Genomic DNA, 14,429 nt, shown 5'->3' with positions numbered 1-14,429 from the left:
TATCTATAGTAGGCAGAGCAGGATACAATTCCCTCCCTCCCATAAAACCAGATTAGCCAATAAAACATTTTTTTTTTTCAACTAGGGAGGGGAGTGGCTGGAAGATGAAGGAGAAGGAACGGGGCAAGAGTGCAGGGGATCCTCACTCCAATTCTTCCATATAAACCCCAAAATGTGGTTATAAGCTGTTTCAAAATGGAAACTTGCTTCTTTCTTCTAGTCAGAGGACAGAGCAAGCTGCTCTGTCCAAAGCATTAATATAGTAATGATGATGATATTTGGATGAAGAGTGGTATGGAAATTAATAAACCAGTGAAATCATAAACAAACAAAAAGACTGCCAAGGCAGTACAGTCAGGTGTGAAGACCCTGGGGCAAATGGGGCAGCCCCTCTTTAGTGATGCTTCTGCACCTTGACAAGTGACACCACAGGCACACAAAGTATTGGTCTTCTCCATTCTCATCCATTCCCAATCAAGAATAAAAGCTCAGAATTGCTGGGTTAGCTCCGGCCTGCTAATCTGAGCCTTGTGTACTCTGCGAGGGGACACAGGAGCCTGGCCTATCTAGGAGATGTTCACTGTGACTTAAGTAGTGATATTACCAGGATAGCAGCAGTTAAGATCCAACTCATTAACACAATCACCCATCAAGTAAAAATGTTGGGCTGAAGGTGACTGCTTTCCCAAGACAAGCTGTCAACTTCAACTGAGTGCTGAGTCACATTTTGGTCTTCTGTGACGATGAATGGAACCTCCAACAGTGAACACCTCTGGCAAGGGACAGGTAGGGGCTCTTCCATTACCTTGCACTGGGCTTCCTTCAAAGGACTCAGAAAGCAAAGTACATTGTTTTCAGACACTCAGAGGCAGCAGCAGCAGCAGCAGCTACCATAGCCAACCAAAATTAATGGATTCCTGTTTATGCTCAATTCAGCAGCCAATTAAAAATGCTGCTTGATTGTGTACATGACAATTGCTTAAATCAGGCTGGCCTTTAAGCAACTAGAAACATACTATTTCTGCTCCCATTTTTAGCCATTCTGCTGTTTCAACACACAAATATGGTAGTGAGGATTTCACCCTTGACAAGCTGGGAGTAGAGAACCACTAAGCCACAAAAAGTGACTTCAATGCCCGTCTCCACTTAAAAATCCCCTCAAGGGCACAGAATGTGGCTTTGTGAAGAACATGCACAGACTAGAGACCCAATAATCACCCATACCTTCCACTTTTGCACTCATAGCTTAAAGAGTCAGGCACAAAATATCTGGAAACACCAGCATTTGAGGAAACATTAGGTATGTGTTTAACACATCCTGAAGAATTCCTGCAATTACATCCACAAGGCACAGGTGTCAGACTTGCGCGGATTTCTCCACAGGTACACACATTTTACAGTTTTGTGTCTAACTCAAGTTTTGTGCATATTTATTAGCACAGAAACAATGCTTTGGATAATCCCCACAGAAGACAACAAAGTGACTCTTCAGACTGTTGTGGCATTGCTGTAACTGAAAACCAACCATTAAAGATCATTCAAAGGACCCCATCTTACAAATTACACTATGCTACTATCACAATTTTACAAATAAACAGTGGGAGCACAGGAGGCGGAGAGAGTGTTTACCTCCATGTCAGGCTTGAATTTGTCTTCAAAAACTGCCATGGCTGCCAATGAACCTGAACCTGAAAAGAGCAAGGAGAAGTTTTCGTTTTAATTTTTTTGGTTGCATCCAATACACCATTGTGGTTTTCAAAGGTGGAACAGAAAAGGCAACAATGAGACCAGAACTTTACAAATACTGATTTACATTCCTATACATTTGTTTTGCTACTTTAGAGCAGCATCTCTTGTCCACGCTCAGTAACAAACGGAGCCTTACTGTGAAGGCAAAGGGGGAAAGCAGGTTGATAACTCGTACAAAGCTCCCAACGGAAGCTGCACCAGGGTTTAGTGGGAGCATGTCCAGCTTTTATTTCTTGAACCCCAGCCCCCTTCCCAAATGCTTTTGAAAATATTCTCAATATCAAAAGTGAATAGTGGAGTGGTATGGCAGAGAGGGTGGTGGGTGGCCATGCTGTTCAAGGCAAGTAAAAAAATCCTACTGGGTATGACCAGCCTTTAGAAGCACCAGAAGCACCTCTCTAAATCCTGGAGTTTTTTTAATATATATAGATTGGGGCAACATTTCTAGAACAGCTGAGATATTTTCTAGAAATATATATACTGAGCCATGTATGACCAAGCCAGAAGCTTTGAGAAGAGGCAGACTAGGGCTTTAAAATCATTTGGTTCAGCTGAAAGGAACAGATTATTTCAGTGGGTTGGTTTAGCATGTGCACAGAAAGATAGAGGAATCTGGGTGGCCATTCAGTCTCATCTACCCCAGTTCAATTGTGTTTTGTTTTATTGTGTTTTGGATTGTTTCTAGTTTGCACTAAAAAAACAGTAAGGCAGAGCACACCAGAGTGGCAAACATGAATCACACACAAAGGTTTAAACACACACATTTGGCGATTTCAAGAGCTGTCCTACAAAAATACTAACGGAAGAAGCCCCTTTCCGATGTCGGCTCCAGGCATTACAAGTCTACGCAAAGAGCGGCTATGAACTATTTGGCAATCTTAAATAAGCTTTGTTCAGAAGAGAATTTGAATCTTCCCTGCACAGACATCATCATCATGTTTCAGTGCAGCCAGACAGTATTTCAGGATGCTCTGCTTTTGGAGATTGAATAAAGTTAGCGACAATTTTTTATGCCAATTAGGAGATTTTTTGGCATTTATTACTTTTTAACTTGTTTTGCATACCACTATCTGTTTAGCTGGGTCACCCAGAAAGCCATATTTTCCATTTAAAATGATTTGTGTACATCGCTTGACCACCTCAATGGTTTAGTAAAGAAAAAGGCAGCGATTAAAGAGTTTCAAATGAGGTGTCCTGCTGATTTTATCAAGTCTGCTGAATGTATAATGAAAAGGGAGAAGCTGACAGTGACATTGCTGAGAAAATACAGACTATCTTATCTGAACCATTTAAGGAGGTCCAATTATAGATCAAATTTAAAGGGTAGAGGCAGATTTACAGACACAAATCAATGAACATGGTAATTCCAGCGAATGTGACAAAGACTCCTCCTGTTATGGAATATTGCTGTGGTTGAGGATCATTACCTTTACAGTACCAAATACATCACATTTATAAACAGCGGGGTGCACAAAGCATCTTCTCATACTCCAGGCAATGGCTATTCGTTTTTGCCTCGGAACCACGTACAGCTCCATTTTCAGAAAGGCAGGAATGGGAAACAAAAAGGAATTCTTTGCAAGTGACTAACAGGAGAGGAGAGCAACATGCACAAAATATGCCAGCTGCCAAAAATAGCAAAGAAGAAGAACTGTGCTGAACCACAAGGAGGTCAAAGTGAAGTCCTGTAAGGGCTGCTCTGGACGCAGTTTATGAGGCGAGCCTTACTGCCAAGCTCCCCACAACGGGAATAAGCAGAATCAGGTGGGAAAAGAGGCAAGCAAGGTGTCTGGGAGAGCCTCGCACTGGAGTTTTAACAGGCAAGACAAGAGCTGTAATGAGGCAGAAGAAATATTTCACAACAATCTATTTCTTATTTAATTTATATCTAGGCCTTGCTTCTGAAACAGCCCATTTTGCATTCACACGCTAGCAAAATTCCCAACATTTTGGAAGGCAGGGGATGAGTAGGGTGTGAACAGAGAACATACTGTAAAGATCTATACACAGCCCGTTCCCCAACCATCTGTGGTAGGGGCAGGGTTCTGATCCCCATCTTTGCAGCTGCAGCACTCTCATTTTTGACTTTCAAAGAAGAGCCTTAATGGATTCAGAGACTGGATATTGCCTTGGGGGGGGGGGGCACATCCTATCTCTCACCCCAAGCACTCGTCAGCTCACTCCTTGGAGCAGAGGAGGTGCTATGTCCAGGAACGATGTTCTCAACTAGGGGAGGCAGCCTCTTTCTGCACAGCTTCACCCTGGTTTCCCATTCCTTGACCATGCTGGTGTGTGACCAAGACACAGAGCTGGCATTTTAAACGATGGCTATCATGGCATATAGCTTGGCAAAAACAGCACAAAAGGGTTAATGAAGTGAGAGGCACTAAACCAGAACATTGGGCGGCAAGCCTGGGTAACAGACCACCCTCGCTTTCTCAAAGCACCACAAAATACTCAAGGCAGCTTCATCAATTAGCTCATTCTCTTCAACGCCAGAAGCCCAGTCAACAGGCCTACATTTGGGGACAGGAGCTGCACGGACCTCTCTGGATGCCATGCGCCCCCCAACACTGAAGAGAACTGCACCACGCTGGTCACAAGGCAGTATGCGAGAGCATGCTCTTAAAACGCCTGACGCAGCACCTGCCCCTACACCAGCCTACAACCACCTTACAACCTGCTGTGGGCCAGGCTCTTATTGAACATGCTACAAGAAGGAACATGCCTCTTGTCATGGCATTTCAATTGTGGAACATCCCCACAGAATTTCATAGGCACCGACAACGTCATCTTTCACAGTGCTAATTCAAAACTTTCCTGCTTGCTTGAGCTGCTTTGCGTGTGTCGTTCCCCTATTATATTTTGCTGCCTTGTAAAGTTGTTTAGGCTGTATTTTATACGTGGGGCTTTTGTGCTTATATGGACACTTTTGGTCTTATTCTGCACATCATCCAGATATCTTAACTGATAAAGGGTGGTTTTAAAAATATTTTAAAATAAACTGAGTTTATTTTACACATAAGGGCACATAAGTTTCTCAGTGCTACCTGCATTTAAATTAAAAACAGCCTAGAAATAAGTTCTACACCAATCTCAAAAGTGATTTTTTTTTATTAGACCCAGAAAGAATAACAAGGGAATCTTTTCTGTGAACTGTCCTGAGATCTCCGGGTATAGGGCAATATATAAATAATAATAATAATAATAATAATAATAATAATAATATCTGAATGATGTTCTCTTTACAGTTACATTACAGAGTCACAGCATTCCTCTTCATACATCTGATGACCTAGAGATACTTTTTGTGTTTTAAAATGACCTTGCTGTCCCATATTTAACCGATATTGGACTTGTCCATTTGCACACTGCAGTTAGCAGCCTTCTGAACGTCAAACATTCAGTGAAGAGTGCTTTCTTTTACTAAATAGCCTTCTGCATCTTCCAGCACTCAAGAACCTGTTTGCTGCAGCCTCTGCCTGCCACACTGGCAAACAAATGCGCTGTGAAGAGAGTAACATTTAGATTTCTCTAATCCATCAGTGTCAACAGTCCCTGACAGCGCACTTATTCACAAACGCTCATTGTTATTCAATTTGCTGTTCCTCCTAGGTAGATATCCAGTGCTCTCCACAGACCCATCGATCGGCATCATTTTTCACTCTGGTTCCTGGCTGAGAGGCCTGGTCTCTTGGTGGCATTGCCTGTGCGGCAGACAGCCATTGCCAATGCATGAAGAGCTGATTTATGAATATGAAACAATACTGGTGCCAAGAGATCAGCCTCAGCCACAAGAGACCACCAGAATGCATCTTGCTGCTTCCCAAGTCTGAAGTACAGACTTCAAGCCCTTTAATTGTATGCATGCATTTCATTATATAGCCATGGCCAGAAGCTTTTCTAGACAAGCCAGCAATCAGACAATCTTGCATCGTTTGCTGAAATCTGCATTTGTCCTTTGTCAGCATAAACACTTTAATTTGATGTTTTCACTCCTGAGTAAGCACTGAGTATGTTTTAAACTCCTTCTAAGGAACGACACTGGTCTCTTATTTAGGCACAAAATGCTGGGTTTCTATTCTTTGCCTGTTTTGAGCAACAATACAGAGGCCTTACACGCACACACATGTAAAATATTGCTTAAAACAACAAGAGAAAGGTATGGGGAAATTAGCATTCAGTTTGTAGATACATGGAGGAATCATGGAATAGTAATACTGCTGCCTTGTGTGTGCCTAACATCTTATCAAATATGAGCAGGTCTGAGTATTTACTATTCTGCTGCGATAGCTAAGTCCTTCTGGCTTAAACATGTATTCTCTGCCACCAACCTAAGTGTGGAGCTTGTCAAAATGTTGAGTTTAAAAATCATGCTAATATTTTGGCACATAAGAGATCAGTCAGCCTTCACGGGAGTACTAAAAACACAAACTGTGTTCATATTGCATCACACCTGCCCATCAAAAGGATGCGCTCCTTTCTTTCCAGAAGAGGCCAAAACTGGGTTGTGTCAATGTAGAGGCACTGCAAGACATTCATGTCTGTGCCAGATATCCATCCCAAGAACAGAGCTTGAGGGCATGAATTTTGATGTCTGGTTTTATGATCATTTTAAGATTGTAATCCCTAAGCCTTAGGTATGCTGCACACTGGAGCAAGAAATTCATTTTTCAGACTCTCAGCCTGCAGTATCACATCTAAAACATGGCCCCTACATTTGGACAAATCATTTAAACAGTAGACTGAAGTTGTCCATACTGTATGATATTTACCAGACCAGAGATTTGCACAATGTACCCTGTAATGAAGCATTGTCAGGTATGCAATAGCCCAACCCTAAGCACGTTTACTTGGAAACAAGTGCTGTGGAGTTCAGTGTGGTTTGCTTTTAAACATGCTGGAATTGCAGCCTTCTTCTTCTTCTCTTTTTAAAGGAATAGCAGCATGGTAGATAAAACAGACAGATTAATACTGTCAGGCTTCATAGGCTTAGAAGCCTATTCCCATTTAATGACAGCAGTCCTTACCAGTCAGATTTCTTTCCCTTGGTTCAGTGAACAATATTCATAGGATAGCCATGCTCTACAGCTTCAAACAAAACAGAGTCAAAGGATTCCTGGTGCAAGGCAGACATGAATCCTGCAGTTTTGGGTCACTAATCATTCACTATACAAATGCAGCAAGGTAATTTATTGTTCAGCAGTTTAATAATTTATAAGTTTCAGGGCACATTTATAAATATTAATCCAATTTCATATTTTATGTTAATTCATATAAGGGTATGAATAGAATATTACATCATAAATCCTATAATAGCATTCTTTCAAAAATAGATTTCATGCACAGAATAAATAATTTACTACTTTGTAGGGTACCATGGCACCATCTATTGGTGTAAAAAAGCTACACTCTGTTGTTCTAAGCTTCTCTATGCCCAGGACTCCAATTTTCCCTAACACTGGCATGAAAGAACATCAAAATAAACCATACAGATGCAGTAATTTTTGAGTACACCTCTTCCATAATCTAGCAAGGCCTACGTGTAAGAGATGCTTCTGTGCACGCACACACATCATTTCTTCAAGCAATTTAAGAAAAATGTTGGACCCTAGTAAACACAGAGGTGTGGGGGGTTTTGTACATATAGGCGGCAGAGCATTAGAGCAAAGTGAAATTGGGGTCAGAATGAACTGAATCAATGTGAACCAAACATCCATAGTAGCATTTGCCTATTAACTACTGCATCCATTTGAAGAGCAAAACAATAAATTAGAAGCTCTCGCACTCTCCACTGACAAGGGCTACACATCTGTATTTTCAGTCAGCTAACATTATTTTTGCTGCTGACAACCCCTATATAAGCTACAGGGCTGCTTTAAGAAATCTAAAATCATCCTTACAGTGTAATTTCTCTAGAGGTTCTGATGGCATTTCAGAAACTTTGTGTGTGTTTGCTTTAATGTTCTGATGAAGAACCACTGCCTTGGGATTTGATTTAGCGAAACATTTGCCATTCAGCACTGAAGCTACACTCTGGGAGTCTCTGGCAAATTTGCACAAGCTGTATTTCCCATCTCCCCACCCAGCCATTTACAATTTGCCAATGATTTAAAGTATTATTATTAGGCATCAAGAGATATGATCACACAAAGAATGAGATCCCTGTTTTACTTTCACTTTCTACAACGCTAACGACATTTCAGAATATCTCTCTCTCTCTCTCTCTCTCTCTCACACACACACACACACACACACAAGTAAAGATGAGGAAAGAAAAACTAATTACGACAGATTTCCACTAGTGGGCAGTGCAGTTACCTAAATTGTAAGAGGGAAAGACTCACCCATTGTGACATAAGGCAATTTGTCAGTAGATCCATGAGGATAGATGCTGTAAAGATGGGCCCCAGTGACATCTACCCCACCCAGAACCAGGGCTGCACCAATGTAACCTTGATACCTGGAAGACATGAATGTGTTTAGCATAAGAGTGTGTGAACACCAGAAATGCATTCCAAACAGTGTTAGAAACTGGGATATAAAAGCTAGGAGCCTAACGACATCTTAAACCTGCATTCCAGGCGCTACAAGAATGCCTAGGTGCCTTTTCATTGGAAAAAAAGGTTGTTGCAGAGGGAGGGGAGAAATGAAGATGATATGTTTTTGATAATTTGTTATGTTGAAATTCTTAATAAAAACTATTTAAAAAAAAAAAAAAGGAAAAAGGACTGTGTGCCTGCATGAGCCAGGGGATCTGCAAGCAGCGCAGCACCAAAAGAGCACACCCACAGCCAACTTGCAAAAGCAGGGCAGGAGCAGTGCAAGCCATGCAGTTCTGTGCAGAGTTTTCTCTCTCTCAAAATGCACACAAACTCCGGTGGTGACAGCAGTTCAAAGGCATGGGAAAACCCCTCACTTTTATTTAAACCCATAAAAGGGAGCGGGAAAACAAGGGTGTTGAAACATCAAGACTCCTCTCGTGAAACTGATGGGCTTCCCAGAGAGCATAAAGCAGCTGCCTCAAAACCTGCACCCACCCCCCACCCCGCTTATGCTGCGCAAACAGAAGTTGAGCAAAGAGGAAACATGGTGGCCGCGCACCCGGCAGCCTTCACCACTGGTTTGATTCACAGGGACTTGAAGTTTTCCCAAAGAGAGAGGGGTGAGGAGCAAGTGTTGCCTGTCTGCCCACCTGTCAGCTGTGCATTGCCCAGTCTCTGGCTTGGAGGACAAAGAGTCCCAGCCAGAGACGTAGACACATGGAGTTGGCGGGTGGAGGCAGGCTCACAGAGCCGCATCTCTCTCGCCTTGCAGATTCAGCAGGCAGGAAGCAGCCCTTTACTCTGCAGTATAAAAGGCTTTAAAGGTAAAGGTAAAGGGACCCCTGACAGTTAAGTCCAGTCGTGGATGACTCTGGGGTTGCGGTGCTCATCTTGTTTTATTGGCCGAGGGAGCCGGCGTACAGCTTCTGGGTCATGTGGCCAGCATGACTAAGCCACTTCTGGCGAACCAGAGCAGCGCACGGAAACGCCATTTATCTTCCCGACTTGCACTTTGATGTGCTTTTGAACTGCTAGGTTGGCAGGAGCAGGGACTGAGCAACAGCAGCTCACCCCGTCGCGGGGATTTGAACCGCCAACCTTCTGATCAGCAAGTCCTAGGCTCTGTGGTTTAACCCACAGCACCACCCACATCCCGTAAAGGGCTGCTTCCTGCCTGCCTGCTCTGCTAGGCCAGCAGATAGGCGGTATCCCTCACACAAGCCAGCCACCCATCCCCAGCAAGCAGCCACCCACACAGCAAAGGGGCACATCCTCTGCCTCTCCCTCCCTCTCTGCTGCAGTTTTTCTGCCCCCCTCGGTAGGATGCGCCAGTGGCTCCAACCAGGCTGTTCTGGAGGCGAGCAGGGTGAAAGCTTTGGGCAGGAAGGGCAAGGAAGCAAAGGGCAGGAGGAAGTAAGGCTGATCAGCTGTGGTGAGGGGCTAGTCCTCCCGACTCCCTCCCTCCACACAGGGCACCGAGATGCCACACAAAGCCTACACGCAACTGTGGTGTAGAGGAAGTGGCCATGCAATGAGGCACACTGCAGCTTCTGGTTTGTGTTCTCTCTCTCTCTCTCTCTCTCTCTCTCTCTCTTTTTGCAGTAAGGAGTCCTTTCCAATTCATCCCCTCCCCTAGCAGCCTTGGAAGAGACTGTGCTCTGGAGATCTTGTTTTTGCATAATCCTGCCTCCCTCCCACCAGTCCGTCCACCCACCCTCCTCTCTCCCACCATGTGATGGGGGGGTCACACTCTCTTTCCCATGGTCAGCAGCTCATTGCTAGCAAGTCCAAGCCTTTGGGCAGAAGTGTGCAGTGGCCTGGCAGCCACAGCTAGATGGGAGGTATTTAAACACTTGCATTTCGGGGTGGTAACAAAAACAGCAGTGAGAAAGAACCACAAGTAAGGCTGCTTTGGGCCCCAAGGAGAAATTCCTTTAGCACACCAAAAAGTTCCCTGGGGAGCAAGCAGAAAGGGACCCCCGCTTCAGATGCTGCCTTGGCTCTCCTGCACAGCCAGAGACCTTGGTCACAAATCACCTAGCTGGAAATCTCATTTTGGTTGCTAGGTGGCGCCACTGAGTCGAAAAAGAGATTGGAGACTGGTTAATTTTGAATGTTGATGACAAACACAAAAGTTTCCATTTTTAAATGCTGCCCCTGAAGGCTTCTGCTTGTAAAATTGTTTAAACACACACATATTTTAGAACATGCCACTCGACTGCTGAACTTTCCCAACTACACTGCTTAACTGAATGAAGGGAGAAAGGGGAGGAGGCAAAGAGTGGCAACAGCACCGCTCAGTCCACAAGCCAGTTACCTGAAGAGCATCTGCTTGAGCATCCGGTTGGCTGTGACCACCCTTGGAAGACGTCCAGTAGAGAGTGAGTGGAGTTCCATGTTAGAAGAGATCATCTGAGTTGTCATTTCTGTGTCTGCAGCCGTTCCAGCACCGCAACAACTGCAAACGTATTTACTTCGTTTAGTAAACAAGCAGCTTCTGAACAATTATCTAGAAGCCATGGCCACACTTGGTTGGCAGCTGCCCCACACACCCCCGGAACACATTTGCCACTCTGTAGGAATCAAGAGCTAACTAGACAGTCCATTAAAGCAGGTGGTTATATTCAGGAGAGGACAGAGAAATCCCTTTGTGAAACATGAACAATTAAATACCCATGCTTTTTCTTCCTACTTTTCCCTGGTTCCCTCCATTAGAAACAAATACTTTGCAACTTTCCACTTCCAGAAAATCTGTGGTCATGAGCAGGCCTAGAAAAAGGTTAGTAATATATATACTTACTAAATGTTTGGAGATATATAATGTATTTTTGAACAGTTCTTGTCAGCAACAACCATCCCTTCAGTGGCTCTTGTATCTGCTCCAAGTACCACCCCATCCTAGAGAAAGAAAGGGAGATGGCAATCCTATGCCCACTTTCCTGGAAGCAAGTGTCACTAAGCTTAGCAGGACTTGCTTCTGAGTAGACATGCATAGGACGAACACTGAAAAAGCTGATATTACTGCAACAAGCATTGGGCCTCACCTTAAACACTACCCCAGCAATGGTGGTGCCAGTCTTGCGGGCTGTGGGAAGACGCAGGCCCTTCTTGGTCCCCTCTTCTTCAAGATGAGAATTCCTACAACAGGAGGTAATCATGAAAACCAGGCACTGGTGCTAAAAATTAAAAAGACTTCTCCATAAATGGTGTAAGGAGATCCTGGCTACGCTAACTGCCAGAGGACGAGAAAGAAGTGAATACAGCAAAAGGAACCAATGCAAGCACCAAGCCCAACAACACCCCACACCTCCCGATTTAATAAAAGGAAGAAAGCCCTGTCAGGAAGAAACAACCTACCCCCATCGCTCCCTGAATCTGGCCCCCTGACTAGTTCATTATAGGACACACACACCTTGGACGCTGGTCATGCATTTAAAATTTTTATTCTTAGAAATTAAAGAGTATAAGCAGGTCCTGCTAGAATGAAATCAAACCTTACTTACCTTCTAAGTAAGCCTGCCCAAGGGCTGGACTACCTGTCGGTTACAACACTGGATCGCTTTTGCGTGCTCCACCCACCCTATTGGGGAGCAGGCAAGTGTGTTTTCCCTTGGTGGTGACAGCGCACACACAAGCAGTTTGGAGCCAAATCAACAACCCTCACGCTCCCCCCATACCTGCAATTCTCTTCTACCCTCCCCCCCGCTATAATTGGGGGTGGCAGAACTAGCAACCATTTGCTCCTACGGGAGGAGATACGATTTGGCAAACATGGGATTCATAGCACCGCAATGTTGGAAGGGACCCAGAGGATCACCAGGTCCTAGTCCAGCTCCCTGCAAGGCAGGAATACGCAGCCGTCCCACGCGGGGATCGAACCTGCAACCTGGCAAACGTGGGATTATCAGCACCAGGCTCTAAGCCAGCCTTTCTCAACCTGTGGGTCCCCAGGTGCTGTTGAACTACAACTCCCATCACCCCTAGCTAGCAAGGCCAGAGCTCAGGGATGATGGGAGTGGTAGTCCAACAACATCTGGGGACCCACAGGTTGAAAGCCACTGTGTGAGCTGCCCAACATGATAAAAAGGTGGATTTGACATCTTTCTGCAGGGCCTGCAAGACAGAGCTGTTCCGCCTGGCTTTTGGTCGGGGTTCAGTCTGACTCCCCATCCCCTTTCATAAGAACTTGTATGGAAGTGGCCTCCCAATAAGTTCAGCACAAACAGTTGGGCCTGATGAGCATTGAAGGTCCCCAACCCTAATCTGCAGGTTGCCATCTGACTGGAATTTATGCTGATCTTGATCTGATTTTAGGATGTATTTTAACTGATTGTGTGATTTTATGTTAATGTGTCATACATTTGATGTTAGCCGCTCTGAGCTCAGTTTTGGCTGGGGAGGGCAGGATATAAATTATTATTATTATTATTCCCGTCTCCCCCCCCCCCCCGCAAAGAACCTGAGCGCTATTTCCACCCTCCGTCAGCTGCCTAGTTACTGAGGAGGAAAGAATAATAATAATAATAATAATTTATTATTTATACCCCGCCCATCTGGCTGGGTTTCCCCAGCCACTCTGGGCGGCTTCCAAAAGAATATTAAAATACTATGATACATCAAACATTAAAAGCTTCCCTAAACAGGGCTGCCTTCAGATGTCTTCTAAAAGTCTGGTAGTTGTTGTTCTCTTTGACATCTGGTGGGAGGGCGTCCACAGGGAGGGCGCCACTACCGAGAAGGCCCTCTGCCTGGTTCCCTGTAACTTGGCTTCTTGCAGTGAGGGAACAGCCAGAAGGGCCTCGGTGCTGGACCTCAGTGTCCGGGTAGAACGATGGAAGTGGAGACGCTCCTTCAGGTATACAGGACCGAGGCCGTTTAGGGCTTTAAAGGTCAGCACCAACACTTTGAATTGTGCTCGGAAACGTACTGGGAGCCAATGTAGGTCTTTCAAGAAATCCGCGCGTGGATAAGAAACCCTCAGGCGTGAGCTTTCCAAGAGGTTGACAGTGACGAAGCGACAGCCCTTCCTTCTCTCTCTGAGATCAAGGTCCCCCCGCCGCCTCTCCCCTCGCCCCACGGGCGGCCCTCGGGGGTCTCGCTCAGCCGCTTCCCGGGGGGGGCCTCCTTCTCCTCCTCCCGCCCCCCCCCCGCGAAGACTTCAGCGTCCCCGGGCCCCAGGGCGGCTTGAGCGCTCAGGCGAATCCGAAGGCCGTGAAGGAAGATCCGCGGGGAAACGCGCGCTACTTATTGCCACTGCTGTTGTTTCTTCAGAGGAGCCCCTTCCCTCCCACCCGCGCCAGGGCCTCGCTAGGCCTCGGAGCCTCCTGAGTCACCGCCCGCCCGCCCGCCTCCCCCCCGGCGCCCGCGACGCCGCCGCCGCCCTCCCCCCTCCGCCCCCCCCCGGCCTGACGCCGCCTCCTGCCTCCCTCCCCCCCCCCGCCGGGGCCGCCACTGACCGGGCGCAGTTGTGGAAGCTGAATCCCCCGGCCGGCGAGGCCTGCAAGACGGAGAGCGACGCCATCTTGCTCGGGATGGATCGGTTTCCCCTCAGGCGGCGGCGGAAGCGGAAGCGGCCTCGGAGGGAGGGAGGGAGGGAGGGAGGAGGCGGGGCTTCAGCGGCTGCGTCACGCCCAAGGCCCCGCCCCTTTCCCGCCAAAACCTGAGGGAGGCGGTTCCTGTGGGCGCTGAGGGAAAGGGGCCTGGAAGTCCTCGGTCCTTCGTCGCGTTTAAACCACACGCCCCACCCAAATAAAAAGCTCTCTCTCTCTCTCTCATTTGAAACCCCGCGCGGGGCCTTCATTCCGCTTTGTTTTCATTGATTGGGTAAAAGAGGAGCCAAGGTTTCCCTTTTTTTAAAAAAAAAAAAAGATTTTTTTATTAACAATTTCAACATGACAAAATATCAAAACATGTCGTATTCATTATTTCCCCCCCCCCAGACTTCCCTCAGCTCCTCTCTGATTTCTCACCACATACTCTCTGTATTACTGTAAAGTTGTACAATTCTATATATTATCTTACTTATGTTAACAGTCAATAAATTTGTGTGTGTTTATTCAAAACCTGCCAAGGAGCCCAATTCATTTTGTTGTATTTTAAGTAATTTGTAAGAAGTTCCCGTTCTTCTCTGAAGGC

The 14,429-nt window shown here is 45.8% G+C and overlaps 1 protein-coding gene across 1 annotated transcript in view; it reads right to left on the bottom strand.

The window, feature by feature from the left end:
• The window catches only part of PSMB7 (proteasome 20S subunit beta 7), a 30,452-nt gene extending 16,547 nt beyond the window's left edge, over positions 1–13,905 (bottom strand). Inside the window, exons 1-6 of the mRNA XM_080990980.1 lie at positions 13,751–13,905; positions 11,339–11,432; positions 11,095–11,192; positions 10,612–10,752; positions 8,097–8,212; positions 1,630–1,688 (exon numbers count right to left, since the gene is read on the bottom strand). Coding sequence (XP_080847106.1) covers positions 1,630–1,688; positions 8,097–8,212; positions 10,612–10,752; positions 11,095–11,192; positions 11,339–11,432; positions 13,751–13,815 — 573 coding nt within the window. The 5' untranslated portion in view covers positions 13,816–13,905. The remainder of the gene's footprint in view (positions 1–1,629; positions 1,689–8,096; positions 8,213–10,611; positions 10,753–11,094; positions 11,193–11,338; positions 11,433–13,750) is intronic.
• Positions 13,906–14,429: the final 524 nt, after the last annotated feature.

This window comes from Podarcis pityusensis (assembly GCF_964106645.2).
Source record: "Podarcis pityusensis genome assembly, chromosome: Z".
NCBI classification, from domain to species: domain Eukaryota; kingdom Metazoa; phylum Chordata; class Lepidosauria; order Squamata; family Lacertidae; genus Podarcis; species Podarcis pityusensis.
This window is presented reverse-complemented; position numbering and strand designations above follow the sequence as displayed.